A 16,836-nucleotide genomic window follows, 5' to 3' on the forward strand; every position below is an offset into this window, starting at 1 on the left:
CTCCTGTCTGAAAAATGAGACCTGGACACCCTCCTCCACAGGGGTATAGGCAGCTGCCCTTGAAAGTTGAGTGGGTTGGGAATCTTGTGTGAGGGGGTTGGGGATGGAGAGTGAGAAGAAGGCTCTCAATATGGAGAGAGGACAGTGACAGGGGCGGGGCGGGGGTGGGGGAGGAGGATGTCCCGGAATAAAAAGGGTGCAAGCGCCGTTGACTCTCTTCCCTACCCAGGCGACAAGCCCACCTCAGCCCCCTTATCCCTTCCAGAGGGGTGGAGTCCGAGGGAGGGACAGGCAGGCCAGGGAGGTGGGGAGCTGGGATGCAGCGAGTGACTTGGGTGGGGAAGGGGTGAGGGCGAGGTTACCTAGGAGCTTCGGGGGTGGGGGAGGAGGCGAGAGGAGAGAACCGGCGCCCCTTCGGGTAGACGCCGAACGGGAGGCCCCCCGTGAAGGAAGCCCCGCCCGCCGCCGCCCCGCCCAGGCCCGCAGCGCGGCGCTGCAGCGCGAGGGGCGGAGAGGCAGAGAGCCGAGAGAGGAGGACCAGACGCCCAGGTCGCCTGCATCCCTGTGCCGCAGGAGCGAGCAAGCGCGCCCCGGCCCTGCTCTCCAGCCTTCGCCCGGGCGCCCCACCTGCTTCTTCGGTCCCAGAGACCGAGCACCTGTCCTCCGCCTCGGCTTCAGCTGAGCCCCCCTCCTCCGGAGCGCGCACAGCCCGGCTGCCCGAGAAGCGCCCCAGCCTGTCGCCGGCGACCACCATGGCGGAGACCAACAACGAATGCAGCATCAAGGTGCTCTGCCGATTTCGGCCCCTGAACCAGGCCGAGATTCTGCGGGGAGACAAGTTCATCCCAATTTTCCAAGGGGACGACAGCGTCGTTATTGGGGTGAGTGTCGCCCCGGGAGGGAATTTGGGAAGATTCTACCCCGCCCCCGCCGAGTCTTAGCCCCTGGCTGTCACTGCACCCCCTCCCCGCCGCTCAGCCTCCATCCTCCGCAGCAGCCCCTCCTCTCCCCTGCATCAGGATGACTGGGTGTGGCCTGGCCAGGCTGGTGGCCAAGTCTCCGCAGAGTGGGAGGGGGCTACTTCCTCGCAGTCGGGGGACCCAACTCCCCTTTGCTGCTCGCTGCAGCGTCCGCACCCCTCAGAGCCGGTCCCATGTTTTTCTGATGTTTTCCCTCTCCCCTAGAGAAAGCGCATCTTCCCTTTGTTATTGGCTCGGATCTCTACCCCCACCTCCCAGGAAGGGAGGGGGTAGACCAGTGGATGGGCTAGATGACAGGTGGGCAGTCCAGAGCTTCTGCGGGTGGAGGTATAAATGAGAGTGGGCTCTAGGACCAAGCCCTCCGTCAGCCCCTGAAGTAGTTGCAGCCTAGACTGGGGCGGAGGGCACAGATCTGATGAAGGGTTTTCTGAGGAATACGTTGATGCCACACCCAGTCGGGGAAGGGGGCTCTGGGGTCCTAAGGAAATGTCTGCCTTTCCCTCCCAGGTACAGTAGGAAGAGGATTTCAGACACCCCAGTCCCCCCTAACAAATAAAAATAACCAAATCCTGAGGTCTTGATAGGTACTTGCTTATTCATCCTTTCTCTTGATGATCCAGTAAAAAAAAAGTAGCAAGTCGCTTCTACCTCATCATGACAGCCCTATCCGTGGAGGAGATCTTGTTAAGGAGGACTGATGTTTCCTGTGGGTTTGTTACTTGATGTGTATTCTTTAATCCTCAAAACAACACTCTGAAGTAGGTATTAATGTTTCCATTTTACAGATGAGGAAATTGAGGCCCAAAGAAGTTGAATGACTTTCTCAAGGTCACACTGTTAACTCATGGATCTGAACCTTAATCTGTAACTCCAAAGCGAATAGATTTTCCTATCACACAGCCTCTACAGATTTCTCTTCTGGATCTTTATCTGTGATGGCCTAAAGGGAATTCCTAGGGAATTCTTCACCCACCCCTCCTTTCCGAGGTTGGTAGGGATGTCAGGCTATGGGGTGAAAGGATCTGGGTGTCGAGTCCTGTAAGGCTTTGAGGGGTGCTGGGCCAGGAAATTGCAGCCAATTGGAGAAGGGAGGGGCACATATGAGGACTGCTGTCAAGGTCAGGAGCACTGTTTATATATCTTTGGTCCACAGTGCTTGGCACAAGGCATGCTTATTAAAGGAATTAAGGAAAGATGGGGAGGGAGCATGAGCCTTTTGAATCAGTGAGAATGGGACTTTGAATAAACATGTTTTAAGAAGAGCCTGCTTGTATGTCCCGTCCCCAAGGACCCCAGTCTGTCACCATGCTGAGCTGTCACCAACTGAACTCAAATGGGTGCCTCTGCCTTGTGTGTGTGCTTACATATGTGTGTGTTCACCACATACAGAGGGCTCTTGTCTTTCTTTGCCTCAAGGGCCTTAGGCTTTACAGTCTGGTCTGTCTGGCCAGGCTAACATGATCAGCCTGGGGGCTCCTCTCCAAGTAGTCTGGACAGCAAGCATTAGCTGTGAGAGTTGGAGCTTGATGGTCCCCTGAAGTATGAAGGCTGAGAAACAGGAGGGAGGTGGTCATGAGAGAGCCCATCCACAAAAGGCTTCTACTGTGAAGCCTAGTTTCTTTGCTTTATTTTTTTCAGGTAAGTCTGAAAAACTCCTTTAGGCTCTCAGGCCATCCCGGTGGCGGGCGTGGGGCATGGGGTGATGTTGGGAGAAGGAGTGGTGGTATTGATCTGTCCAATTTGCTAAACAGGAAAGACACAGTAGAAGGTGGAGAAGGGGGAGAGATGAAGAGAGGCCCAGGGCCCCCTGCCAATTCAGATTCTATCTTAGTTCCACAGCTGGTCCTTCCCTGTCTGTTTTGCCTGATATTTGCAGGGCTGCACCTTTGTCTCACTGTGTATATTCCGTTGCCCAAGCCCTTCCTGTCAATCTCTCTGGCCGAGATAGATGCTGCTGGGGGGCCATTTTGTCTCAGGCAGCGTCCTTGGAGCTTGCCTTCCCAAGCTGACTATTCCTTGCTCATTTGGGAGGAGAAGGGCTATAGGAGAAGGGATTCTGAGGCGACCCTTGAGTCCCACCAAGGGGAGGAAATCCCCTACCCACTTTCCTCTTTCCTCCTCGGTCTCCCTTTGGGGCCCAGCATCTGAGGAATTAATGGAGGAAGCTGCTTTAGGAAGGCGAGGGAAGAGTGAAGGGGGAGACAGTAATCTCTCCAAACCCAGTCCGTGCTCCTTTCTCTAATGGCTCTCCTCTCTGCCTCTGCGGCACTGCGGCTAGCTCTGGGCTTCAGAGTCCCTAGTGTTTGTGGGCTTTTTCTGCTTGGCAAATAAGCTAGAAAGATAGCTCTTTCAGCCCTATCCCTCCCCCATTCCCCTGACTTCTCCTAGCAATCTGGGGGATGGGACTTAGCCAAAGTTAATGGCCTGAGTCATAGTAGAAGGGTGTCTGGGTCACTGTCTGTGTGCTGTGTACCTTGTTTTGCTCTCTGTGTCACTCAGAATCCAGTGTGACTTTTTCACTGGACCCATTTAAGTGTTTCTCTGCTTTGGTCTTGGTGGGCAAAGTGTCCTGGTGCCTGCTGTCTGGGCTGTTGTTGCCTCTATACCAGACATGGGAGGGATGACAGTAAGAGAAGACAATGCACTCTCCCTCCCTCCCCCTGTTGCTCTCTCCCTCATTCATTCAAGTGTCCACAATATTTCCTCCCTCAGGTCTCCTAATGGGTTAGTAGGCAGGCAAAATCCAGAACTATCAAGTACTTCATTTAGAAAAGCAGGCAAAAATCCAGGACCATCAAGTACCTTATTTGGAAAAGCTAGGTTGGGACCTGATGGGTTATTGGATAAGAGTCAGTAGTGTTTGGGGTGGCCTAGGATTCCTTTGATATCTGAAGAGGGGGAGCAGGTCTCCCTTTAGCTTTGGGGGAGTCTCATAAAGGAAAATAGAGAGGAGAGGTAATGTTCACCATGGCCAGTGTCTCTCCAGCATTACCATGGCAACAATCCCCAGGGGTGTCACCATGGAAATCAGGCCTCGTGCTCAGAAGTTCAGCCTTTACCAAGTGCTTTACTGAGGGTTGAAAAGGTTGGTCATCTTGGGACCCCTGATCTTAGGCCCTCCCATTAGCTTTAGTCAGCTCACATAATGGAAAACTACTGAAAGGTGCCAGGAGACACAAATGGAGTAGGCAACAACAAGGAGGTGTGGGGTGGGAAGAACAGAGCCCTGGGCTGCAGGACTCTGAAGGTGGGCTCTCTGGAGAAGGCTGTGAGGAGTGCTTAGATTGCTGTGGGTAGGGGAGTGGATCTCAGAGGCATTCCTCAAAGGTGGAGAGTCTCCCTGAGTGTTTCTAATGAAATAAATCTTCCAGTCTCTGATGCTGTCATGGTGAGGGAGGGTTCCTGAGAGAGGATGGGTGAGAGAATCACATATTTCTGAAGATGGGGTTGAGGTTGGAAAAAAGGAGTGATGAAACATCTAGAGTCTGGAAACATTTGGAGAAATGTCCAAATGGGGAGGGGGGTGTGTGGCATGTGGCGAAGGGGAAAGAAAAGCCATGATAAGGATCTGATGCAGTGCTCAGTGTTCAGGCACTTCAGTTTTTGAAATTTTGAGAAAGAGAGGGAGAGAGAGAGAGAGAGAGAGAGAGAGAGAGAGAGAGAGAGAGAAAGAGAAAGAGAACACAAGCCAAGGAAGGGCACAAGAGAGAGGGAGACACAGAATCCAAAGCAAGCTCCAGGCTCTGAGCTGTCAGCACAGAGCCTGACTCTGGGCTCAAACTCAAACTCACCAACTGTGAGATCATGACCTGAGCCCAAGTTGGATGCTTAACTGACTGAACCACCCAGGCGCCCCAAGTTTTTGGATCACTATGGCACTGGGGGTCTGGATTCAGATTGCTTGGGTTTGAGACCATGCCCTACCATTTCTCAGTTGTGTGACTGTAGGCAAGCTATCTTACTTCTCTGAAACTCAGTTCCCACATCTATAAAATGGAATAATAACAGTACATATCTTTTAGGATTGCTGTGAACATTAAATGAGATAATGCATATTGCTTAGCACAGTGACAGACACATAATAAACTCCTGATAAGAGTTAGATGTTGTTATAATTTTATACATGTTGTCTCCCCACAAGCTAGCCTTTGACACATTGGGAAGTAGTTAACATTCCCGCTTCTTACTAGTTGTTTTATCCAAACATCCAGGTCTCTCGTATCTTTTTGCACTCTTACTCCATCAATATCTGTATTTACTTGACAAATATTTATGGAGAACATCCTGTGGGCCAAGGACTGGGCTTGATGTTGGGGCTTTACAGGGAATCCCTGCCTTCAAGAAACTCTTGGTCTATGTGGTGATCCAGGCTGTGGAGTGGTCTGGGCAGAAGCCTGAGAGGGGGCATCAGAAATGGCTAAAAAAGAAAGGAAGGAAAGAAGGAAGGGAGGAAGGAAGGAAGGGAAGGAGGGAGGGAGGGAGGAAGGAAGGAAGGAAGAAAGAAATGGCTTTTGCTAACGATACTCACTCCCCCAGATTCTGATAAGAAACTTCCCACAACATACTATAGTCCGACTCAAAGTAATTGTGTGTCATGAAAAGACATAAATAATGGTGATGTTTCCCATGTGAGTAGTCTAGAGGCAAAATAAGTAGAAAACCACTGGTCTAGTTATTCGCATAAAAATAGCTGACAAACAAATTCATCTTGAGTTTAATCAATAGAAAATTTAAAACAAATCAACAATTTAACAGAAATAAAAATCTTAAGATAAAATAATGAACTAAACTTGGAATTTAAGGGCCTAGCCAAGAGTAAGGAAGAGATAGCAGGCCTTTCCAGAAACCCTGAAATTATAATCTGTGTCTATGGCTTTCCCTGCTTATGAGTTTCCTAAGTGGACCTATTTTTAGTTCTTGGATATCTTTTAGCCTCACAGTACGGAGAACACCACCCTTTTTACTCTCTGTGGTCTCTTCCTTCTTCTTGGCCTAGGCTAAGGAAAGGGGTTCTCAGGCAATAATTACCTTCAGCACTTGGAGAGCGCCCTCCATTTTAATGCATGCATAGCCTCCTGTAGAATCCTTTAAGTGAGGATGAGACAAAGGGAAGGGAGAGAAAGAGTTGGTACCCATTTTCCCAGAAGGGAAGAAGGGAGGGGCAAAGTTGGCTCCAGAGTTCTACTTAACCCCCTTTGGCTGCATTCCTGGTTTCAAGAAGCATAGATAGCCATCACTGGTGGAGAAGAGGCAAGAGTCATTGGCTTGAGATAGACGTGTTTGTCTCTGTTTCTCGGCTGCTGGATGGGAGAAACACTGAGTTAGATTACAATTCAAGAATCAATTTTCAACGCAAAAATTTTTTTAATTTAATTTAAAAAGAAAGGTATTACTGAGGGAGACAAGTATCAATGCCACTTTAAATCTGGTTAACACTGTATGATTTTCTTATATGTAATAAGGATTTTATTCTCTGTAAGGAAGTGTAATGATGAACCATTTGGATAAAAAGGATGAAAAATTCACAAAAGTCCTATGAATAATCCATAAACTCACTCAAACCTTAAAAAAAAAGAATTAAGGTAGATTTTTCTCGAATAATATTAAACATAGTCTGATTGCAACACTAACATATTTTAATTGTTGACAAAATTAAAAACAAAGAGAAACACATGCAAGAAACTCAAAATCACTCAAAATCCCACCACCCCAAGAAAAACACTGTTAACAATTTAATGTATTTATTTCCAGTAAGTTTTTGCTGCGTATATGCATATATTAATGTTAATAAAAGTGTATCATAAACTATATATTCTTTTGCAACCTAGTTTTTTCACTAATATAATACTATGATTACTACTTTGCCATCACTAAATATTTTACATAATTTTATTTATTTTTTTAAATGTTTACTTTTTTGCATGTCTTAACATGCACAAGTGACAAAATTCAAATGATATAAAGAAGTATACAATGGAAAGTAAGTCTCCTTCCTACCTCTGTTTTCTAGCCACCCTGTTCCCCTTTCAAGAGACAACCAGTTTGCCTTTGATTACCAGTTTCTTATGGATCCTTCTAAAAACATACTATACATTTATAAGCAAGGGCGTATATACGTGCATATACTTTAAAAAATTTTTTTTACGTAAGTAATCTCACACCCAATATGGGGCTCAAACTCACAACCCTGAGATCAAAAGTCACATGCTGTACTGACTGAGCCAGCCAGGTGCCCGTGCATGTACTTTTTCTTTTTTAACAAGAATGGAAGCATAGCATACATACTGTTCTGTACCTTACTTTTTTTTTTTTTTTTCCACTTAACAACGAGTCTAGGAGTCTTCCTTATCAGCACACAAAGATACATCTCATTCTTTTTAACAACTTTATAATTTGTTGTAAGGATATGCCATAATTTACTTAACCAGGTCCTTATTGGTAGACTTTTAGGGTTATCCTATTAACTTGCTACTGCAAACAATTAAATGACCGTGTGTGTGTGTGTGTGTGTGTGTGTGTGTGTGTGTGTGTGTGTATACATATTGCATATGTGCAGTATGTCTATATAGGATAAATTTTTGGAAGTTGAGGTCTTAAAGTATATATATGCACTTAAAAATTTAAGAACTGGTTCTAAATTGCCTCTCACAGAGTCGGCTCCAGCTTATATATGCCTTCTCCAGTGCAATGCATTGGCCACTTTGATAGGTTAAAGTGGTATTTCATAGTCTTAATATGCATTTATCTTAATAATGAGGTTGTGTATCAATTCATTTTTAAGAACCACTATAATAACATCATTTTATGATGTCGTATTCTATAAGAGGTATATAATTTACATTCAGTGAGTGCACAAATCTTATGCGGTTTGATGAATTTTATAACATATTTTGACACCCATGTAACCACTACCCAGATTGAAAACTAGAGTATTTCTATCACCCCTCAAAGCTCTCTCTACCCCCCTCCTGTCAATATCACCCCCAGGCATCTGCTATTTTGATTTCTATCACTAGCTAAGTTTTGTCCTTTCTTGAACATCATACAAAGGGAATAATACAGTGTGTGCTGTTTTGTTCTTTTACTAACACATTTTTGAAATTTATTGATGTTCTATTATGACATCATTTTAAATAGCAGCAAAGGATAAAAATATGCACATGCCATAATTTAATCAACCAAGTCCCCTAAAATGTTATTCCCCTTTAGTTGTTCTCAATTTCTTGTTATTATAAACAGTGTGATAATAAACATTCTTCTTAAAAAAACTTATTCTTTTCTTTTCATTTTTTTAACATTTTATTTATTTTTGAGAGAGAGAGAGAGAGAGAGCGAGCATGGGGGGAGGAGCAGAGAGAGAGGGAGACACAATCCAGAGCAGGTTCCAGGCTCTGAGCTGTCAGCACAGAGACCCATGCAGGGCTGAAACCCACGAACTGTGAGATCATGATGCCAGCCAAATTTGAACACTTAACCAACTGAGCCACCCCCAGGCACCCCATGATAATAAACATTCTTGTAGCTACATATTTGCTACAAATATTTTCATAGCATGAATTCTTAGAAGTAGAACATCTGAGTCAATGGATATGCATAATTCAAGGATCTTGATTATGTATTTCTGAATTGCCCCATAAAAACTGAATGGACATACTGTCTTACCAGAAAAGGATAAAGGTACCCATTGTGTGGAAATTATACTTCCTTGAACCCTCACCTACACTGGGTATTATAATTAAGTTTGTGTTTTTCAATTTGATAAGTGAGTAACGATGTTACTGTTTTAGTTTGAAAACAGTGAACATTTGGAGTGCCTGGGTAGCTCAGTCAGTTAAGCCTCTGACTTTGGCCTCAGGTCATGATCTCATGGTTTGCGAGTTTGAGCCTGGGGTTGGGCTCTGTGCTGACAGCTCAGAGCCTGGACCCTGCTTCAGATTCTGTGTCTCCCTCTCTCTCTGCCCCTCCCATAGTCATGCGCGTGCTCTCTCTCTCTCTCCCAAAAAATAAATAAACATTAAAAGAAGAAGAAGAAGAAGAAAACATTGAACATTTGTATATATCTTTCTGTTGTTAGTACATAGCGCTTGTCCATTTTTTCTGTTGAGTTTTATCTTTTTGTTACTGATTTATGAGAGTTCTTTATGTAGTAAGAATATTAATATCTTTGTTTGAAAAACTTAAGATTTTCTTATTTAAAAATTATGTATCTTGGGGGCACCCAGGTGGCTCATGTGGTTAAGCTAACGGCTCTTGGGATTCTCTCTCTTCTCTCTTTCTGCCCCTCTCCCGCTCATGCTTTCTCTCTTTCTTTCTCAAAACAAACAAAATAAACTTTAAAAAATTATGTATTTTCATTTTAGAAAGCAATGTTTACAGGGACACCTGGATGACTTAGTCAGTTAAGCGGCCGACTTTGGCTCAAGTCATGATCTCAGTTTGTGAGTTCAAGCCCCACATCAGGCTCTGTGCTGACAGCTCAGAGCCTGGAGCCTGCTTTGGATTCTATGTCTCCTTCTCACTCTCTGCCCCTCCCCCATTCACGCTCTGTCCTCTCCCAATCTCTCTCAAAAATAAACATTAAAAAAATTTTTTTTGTAAAAGAATGTAGTGTTTGCACCCAAAGCGAGGCTCGAACTCACAACCCGGAGATCAAGAGTTGCATGCTCTCCCAACTGAGCCGGACAGGTGCCCTTCATTTTAGGAAGGAAGTGGAAACTCCTAAAATTCCACTGTCCAAGGATAACCACTATTAACATGCTTTTCTAAGCAAGGTATACATACATACATATACATTTTTTTTTTTTTACAGAAAGGGAATCATCCTTTACATACTTTTCTTTTTGCTTTTTATACTGCATACTATTTAAAAAATTTTTTTAGTTAATGTTTTGGGTTTTTTTTTTTTTAATGTATTTTTGAGACAGAGAGAGACAGAGTGTGAGGGGGGAAAGCCAGAGAGAGAGGGAGACACAGAATCCAAAGCAGGCTCCAGGCTCCGAGCTGACAGCACAGGGCCTGATGTGGGGCTCGAACTCACAAACCGTGAGATCATGACCCGAGCTGAAGTTGATGCTTAACTGACTGAGCCACCCAGGCGCCCCTATACTGCATACTATTTTAAAAACTACTTTCTTGGTTAACAGTACTTTGTGCAGTCTTGTCATTACACATTTTCTCTACCATCTTCTGTAATATTTTACATTAAAAATTTTTGTTAGTGTTTATTTTTGAGAGAGAGAGAGAGAGAAGAGAGAAGAGAGACAGACCATGAGCAGGGGAGGGGCAGAGAGAGAGAGAGAGAGAGAGAGAGAGAGACACACACACAATCCCAAGCAAGCTCCAGGCTCCGAGCTGTCAGCACAGACTAACCAATGGACCAGGTGCCTTGTAATATTTTACATTTTTAGTTTAAAAGCAATATGTTGTCACTGTAAAACATTTAAATATCACAGAAAAAATGTTGAAAGCATAAGTTCCTGTTATTCTGCTCTCCAGTGATACCCACCGTTAGCAGTTCTGTATATAGTCCCTCCATGTCTTTTTTCTAAGACAATTCTGTCCATATGCTTTTTAAAAAGTATAATCAGGGGCGCCTGGGTGGCGCAGTCGGTTAAGCGTCCGACTTCAGGCAGGTCACGATCTCGCGGTCCGTGAGTTCAAGCCCCGCGTCAGGCTCTGGGCTGATGGCTCGGAGCCTGGAGCCTGTTTCCGATTCTGTGTCTCCCTCTCTCTCTGCCCCTCCCCCATTCATGCTCTGTCTCTCTCTGTCACAAAAATAAATAAAAAACGTTGATAAAAAGTATAATCACATTACACATACTGTTTTTTATTTTTCACTTTATCGAGCTTGGACATGTCAATATATGTAAACCAACCTCAGTCATTTTAATGGGGGTGGAATATGGAGTTACCATAGCCAACATCTTGTTGATGGATGTTTGAATTGTTTCTAGTTTTACTTTAATACAAACTGCTGCACTGAACATCCTTCTACATAAATCTTTAAGTGCTTAAGTAAGTGTTGTAAGATGAATTCCTAGCACTGGAATCACTGATACAGAGTACAAACAGTGTGGACATTTAAATATTTAACAGAATTTGGGGCACCTGGGTGGCTCAGTGGATTAAGCATCTGACTCTTGAATTTGGCTTAGGTCATGATCTTGCTCTTCGGGGGTTTGAGCCTCACGTCAGGCTCTGTGCTGATGGTGCAGAGCCTGCCTGAGATCCTCTCTCTTCCTCTCTCTCTGCCCAAGATACAAAATGAAAAATAAAAGACTTGTCTCTCTCCATAGTAACCACGGCCAATATTTTTGTATAATTCCTTCTAGAAAACAATTCTACATATAGATGGAATAGTGTGAATATTCCCAGCACTACCATATCCAGCTCTGGCCAAGTTTTATGACTTTTCCTTAATTAGTTAAGACATGTCTCCCAAACTCTGGTGACCGTAGACCTAGAGTTCTACATTTCAGTTGGATAAAGATGGGCTCTGTAGTAAAACAATTTGACAACTAAGTCATAGTCTCTATCTTTTTTTTAAATGCTTTATTTATTTTTGAGAGAGAGACTGAGTGCAAGTGGGGGAGGGGCAAAGAGAGAGACACACACCGAGAATCTGAAGCAGGCTCAGGGCTCTGAGCTGTCAGCACAGAGTCCAACACAAGGCTCAAACCCACAAACAGTAAGATCATGACCTAAGCCGAAGTTGGACGCTTAACTGAGCCACCCAGGTGCCCCAGTCATAGTCTCTCTCTCTCTTTTTTTCCGATTTTTATTTATTTTTGAGACAAAGAGAGAGACAGCACATGTTGGGGAGGGGCAGAGAGAGGGAGACATAGAATCTGAAGCAGGCTCCAGGCTCTGAGCTGTCAGCACAGAACCCGATGTGGGGCTTGAACTCACGAACTGCGAGATCATGACCTGAGCCGATGTCGGATGCTTTACTGACTGAATCATGCAGGCGCTTCAGTCATAGTTTCTTTAAACTGAATGGCAGGGAAACATGACAGAAATTTGTCACTTGTGGTGGAGAACAAACATTGTCTCATTTAATATTACCAGAGATCTTTAGTATGATTGGATAGTGAATACATACTTGGTTTGGCTCCCCAGGTTTAAATATTTTGTATCTTTAGCATTCTTTTTCTTTTTTTTTTAGAAAAAGAGAGAGAGTGTGAGCATGAGTTGGGGAGAGGGTCAGAGGAAGAGAGAATCTCAAGCAGGCTCATACTGAGTATAGAGGCCAATGTGGGGCTTGATCCCATGACCATGAGATCATGACCCAAAACAAAACCAAGAGTCAGACATTCAACTGACTGAGCCACCCAGGCACCCCTGTATCTTTAGCATTCTTATCAGCACACATGATTTGTAACATATAAACTGAATTAAGTACTTGCAAGTCAGTGAATTGCTTCATAGTTTCTCTTTACTTAAAGTTGATTCCTTAAAAGGAGACCCATGTTTCTGATTTCATATAGTTCTTTCACAGAGAGAGAGAGAGAGAGAGAGAGAGAGAGAGAGAGAGAGAGCTTGCATTAGTGTTTGCACAACAGCTCAGTAGCTGTGGTATATGTATATTTCATTTACACAATAGGAAACATACTATACATATGTCCCTAACTTTCCATGTTTCACTTAACGCATCTCAAAGATTCTTCCATATCAGGACACGTGGATCTATTGAGGAAGATATTTTTAAAGCTAGAGGTAGATTTTTAGTGTTAATGAATTGTTCTTCACTCTCCACAGCCTGTGGCCCTATTGTCTTTTCCCATTTGGTTTCCCAGGGAGGGGCCTGGAGTGGTAGAGTACTAAATCGTCACATAAAAACTAAGATCCCCTCACACGAACTCATGGTATGAAACTTCTCAATAACACTCAGTAGCGCATGGGCACAACTCCTGGTGTGAGTACTAACTTTTGCTCCTCTTTCTCTAGTTTCCCTCATCCCCCCAAATCATCCATGGATATGGATGGTTGAAAGACAGGTGCCTTTGCAGACTAATGAAAGGGGGCTGCAGTATTTCTTCTCCCTCACACCCTGCCTGCTGATGTCTGCCATGTTTTATTTCCATTCTAGGGGAAGCCATATGTCTTTGACCGGGTGTTCCCTCCAAACACGACCCAGGAGCAAGTTTATCATGCATGCGCCATGCAGATTGTTAAAGGTAATGGATATATTTTTAGAATGTATGTTTTCAGGTTCCCATTCCCTACCCCACTTCTTTCCACCAGTGCTCTTTCTCTGCCATTTCTTCCAGATGTCCTTGCTGGCTACAATGGCACCATTTTTGCTTATGGACAGACATCCTCAGGGAAAACACATACCATGGAGGTGAGGGTTCTGACTTTCATGAGAGGTGAAGAGCGGGGAGTGATAATGAGAAGCCAAGGAATCTCAGTGTGGGGCAAGATCTCGGAATCAAGCTTGCTTGATCTGGCGGACGAAGTGAGGAGCATTACTGTTGTGGAAGTTTAGTGAAATCCCTCCAGCCTGCTGCGGTTTTCCATCCTTTCCACTATTCCAGTTTTTTCCTTTTCATCTGGAAAAGCAGCTACAATAAGAGTTAAAAGCTACTCAGTTCTCTCCTTGTTCCACTAAAAAGGTAGACATGGCAGTGACTGCCTCCTACCTTAAGACGGTCTTCTTATCAGCTATCACCTTTGTGTTCATCTGCATTCTTGAGTTGTCTCATTCTTTCTGAGTCCCAGCCTCATTCTGGAATACGCTTCCTCCCCAGGGAAAGCTGCATGACCCTCAGCTGATGGGAATCATTCCTCGAATTGCCCGAGACATCTTTAACCACATTTACTCCATGGATGAAAACCTTGAGTTCCACATCAAGGTGATCACAGCATGACAGTTGGGCATCCTCAGATGGGGCCTGGGAGGGGAAGATGTAACATGAACCCACTGAGAACCTGGGAACCCCAACTTACTTTCCTGCTCTAGTCACCTCAGCTCTTCTTCTCTGCTAAGATACTCTCTTCTGCCCTTTCGCTCCTACTACCACCGTTTGAGTGAGTCACATTCACTTGAGATTCTTGTATCGGATTTAAGATAGGCCCTCTTCACTTTCTCCCTAACCAGGTTTCTTACTTTGAGATTTACCTGGACAAAATTCGTGACCTTCTGGATGGTGAGTGCTGTTTAATCCCGTTGGGTGGGTGGGGGTGTGAGGAGGGCAAAGAAAAGAAAGGTCACATTGCTCTTGGGATTGCGTGCTGTTTGGCAAGAGATGCAGAGGGCATGGGGCGCCTGGGTGGCTTGGTCGGTTGAGTGTCCGACTTCGGCTCAGGTCATGATCTCACAGTCCGTGAGTTCGAGCCCCGCGTCGGGCTCTGTGCTGACAGCTCAGAGCCTGGAGCCTGTTTCAGATTCTGTGTCTCCCTCTCTCTGACCCTCCCCCATTCATGCTCTGTCTCTCTCTGTCTCAAAAATAAATAAAAATGTTTAAAAAAAATTTTTAAGAGATGCAGAGAGCACACACACTCATACCCATGTTCCTTGCCTCCACTAACCAGAATTTCCAAAAACAAAGGGTCAGAAGATGAGCTTAGACACGCAAGGTGAGCCTGCTCACCCAGAGCATAGAAACAGCCTGAGACCAGCTGGAACCTTGAGGCTAGAATCCCGGAGGAGGAGAAACTGAGTTTTCAGTGTATGCAGGGACGTTAAGCTTCATGGGGAAGTCTTTCTCCTCTTTTGCACATAGGAGAAACCACTGTATCAGCAGACTACAGGGTGTGGGGTTGGGGATGGAAGTGCTAACCTTGCCTACCCCGCATTGTCTTGATTCAGTGACCAAGACAAATCTATCTGTGCATGAGGACAAGAATCGGGTGCCATTTGTCAAGGTGAGAGTGGGGACAGGGGCACCTGGGTGGGTGTATTGACAGTGGGCTTGTGGGAAGAAGATAGACCAGAGACCCAGAAGTTGGAGGGCAGATAGCTTGGGGGAGTGAGATGTGCTCAGGGACCAGGGAGAGTCCGAGGGCTCAGAAAAGACAGTCTTGAAAGGTCACGTGGGCAGTGTGCAGGTAATTTAATTTGCAGATCAACGTTCACAGGTCGCTGTCCATTTGCCCCCCCACCCCCGCAGGGTTGTACTGAACGCTTTGTGTCCAGCCCAGAGGAGATTTTAGATGTGATTGATGAGGGGAAATCAAATCGTCACGTGGCTGTCACCAGTGAGTGGGGATATAAGGGGCTCTCGAGTCTGGGATTCTGCTGCTTGTCTGCGTCCTCTGGGGCTGAGGGACTGGAAGTAAGCGAGGGAAGACTGTGTCCTCTGCAAGAAGAGGCTGCCCTTGTGTGTGCAAGCCAGCTGCCTGGGAGACGCTGGGGCAGGGCTAGTCCTGACCGGCTCCCTCTCTCTCTGGGTGGGCCAGCGGTCAGTGGAAGCTGGGGGCTGAGGGCTTCGGCTCCACAGGCATTAGTACAGGGACTGCTCCTCCCTTGGTCCTGCAGACATGAACGAACACAGCTCTCGGAGCCACAGCATCTTCCTCATCAACATCAAGCAGGAGAACATGGAGACCGAGCAGAAGCTCAGTGGGAAGCTGTATCTAGTGGACCTGGCAGGGAGCGAGAAGGTTGGGGGCCTGGGGGTGGGGTGGGTAGGCAAGGAGGTCGGGGGGGGAGCTTTGTTTTTCAATCAAAATAACTTTTTAGTTGAGATATAATGCGCATACCATAAAGTTTACCATTTTGAAGTATACAGTTCAGTGGGTTTTAGGATATTTGGAAGGTTGTGCACCCATCGCCATTAGTTCTAGACCATTTCCATCACCTGTTAGCCGTCACTCCTTATGCTCCCTTCCCCCAACCCCTAGCAACCACTAATCTACTTTTTTTTTTCTGTGCATTTGCCTTTTCTGGACATTTCGTTTAATATGGCAAGAGAGTTTAGGGTAACAGAGGAAGGGCCTTTTCTGTTCTCTTTCCCTGCCCCTGCCCCTCTTGGACTGAATCTCCCTACATGGAGAAGAGGCCATGAGAGCCCTCTCCCTCTGCAGTGCTTATGACACACTCATCCCTTAATTCTCTGGTAGGTCAGCAAGACCGGAGCAGAGGGAGCCGTGTTGGACGAAGCAAAAAATATCAACAAGTCACTGTCAGCCCTCGGGAACGTCATCTCCGCGCTGGCTGAGGGCACAGTGAGTGTTCCTCAGGCCCCCCTGTTCTGCAGGCTGCCCCCCGTCTTCCAGCTTCTCCTCCTGCTGCCGCTGCTATCTCATCACGCCCGGTTCATGGGGTGTGCGATCCTTAGTCAGCACCACTGTCCTTTCTGATTCCCTTGTTGAGTATCGTCCTGATTCATAATCTCCCCCCTTCCCCCAGAAAAGCTACGTTCCCTATCGTGACAGCAAAATGACACGGATCCTCCAGGACTCTCTGGGAGGAAACTGCCGGACAACTATGTTCATCTGCTGCTCACCGTCCAGCTACAACGATGCGGAGACCAAGTCCACCCTGATGTTCGGGCAGCGGTCAGTGGCAGAGTCCCTCGTCCCTATGCCAGCCCCTGCTGCACTCACCCCTCAGGGTCACGTAAGCCTTCGTGGAGGTCTCATCTCCTTGTTCTCCTCACCCAGGGCAAAGACCATTAAGAACACTGCCTCGGTGAATCTGGAGTTGACTGCTGAGCAGTGGAAGAAGAAATATGAGAAGGAGAAAGAGAAGACAAAAGCTCAGAAAGAGACGATCGCAAAGCTGGAGGCTGAGCTGAGCCGGTGGCGCAGCGGTTAGAGAGGGTTCCAGTGGGCGCGAGAGACTGTGGGAGGAGGAGGCTTGGGGGACCAGAGGGGCCCTGTCTGGGGTGGTGCTTAAGGACAGGCGAACCTC

At 46.0% G+C, this 16,836-nt stretch overlaps 1 protein-coding gene across 2 annotated transcripts in view; it reads left to right on the forward strand.

The window, feature by feature from the left end:
• The first annotated feature begins 505 nt into the window (after positions 1-505).
• Positions 506-16,836, forward strand: part of KIF5A (kinesin family member 5A) — a 31,240-nt gene continuing 14,909 nt past the window's right edge. For both annotated transcript variants that reach the window (XM_011284094.4, XM_006933850.4), the window contains exons 1-11: positions 506-881; positions 13,069-13,156; positions 13,250-13,323; positions 13,730-13,834; positions 14,080-14,128; positions 14,791-14,846; positions 15,092-15,179; positions 15,460-15,584; positions 16,044-16,148; positions 16,333-16,481; positions 16,587-16,735. In XM_011284094.4, coding sequence (XP_011282396.1) covers positions 753-881; positions 13,069-13,156; positions 13,250-13,323; positions 13,730-13,834; positions 14,080-14,128; positions 14,791-14,846; positions 15,092-15,179; positions 15,460-15,584; positions 16,044-16,148; positions 16,333-16,481; positions 16,587-16,735 — 1,117 coding nt within the window. In that variant the 5' untranslated portion in view covers positions 506-752. The remainder of the gene's footprint in view (positions 882-13,068; positions 13,157-13,249; positions 13,324-13,729; positions 13,835-14,079; positions 14,129-14,790; positions 14,847-15,091; positions 15,180-15,459; positions 15,585-16,043; positions 16,149-16,332; positions 16,482-16,586; positions 16,736-16,836) is intronic.

Source organism: Felis catus, chromosome B4 (assembly GCF_018350175.1).
Source record: "Felis catus isolate Fca126 chromosome B4, F.catus_Fca126_mat1.0, whole genome shotgun sequence".
Taxonomy (NCBI): Eukaryota; Metazoa; Chordata; class Mammalia; order Carnivora; family Felidae; genus Felis; species Felis catus.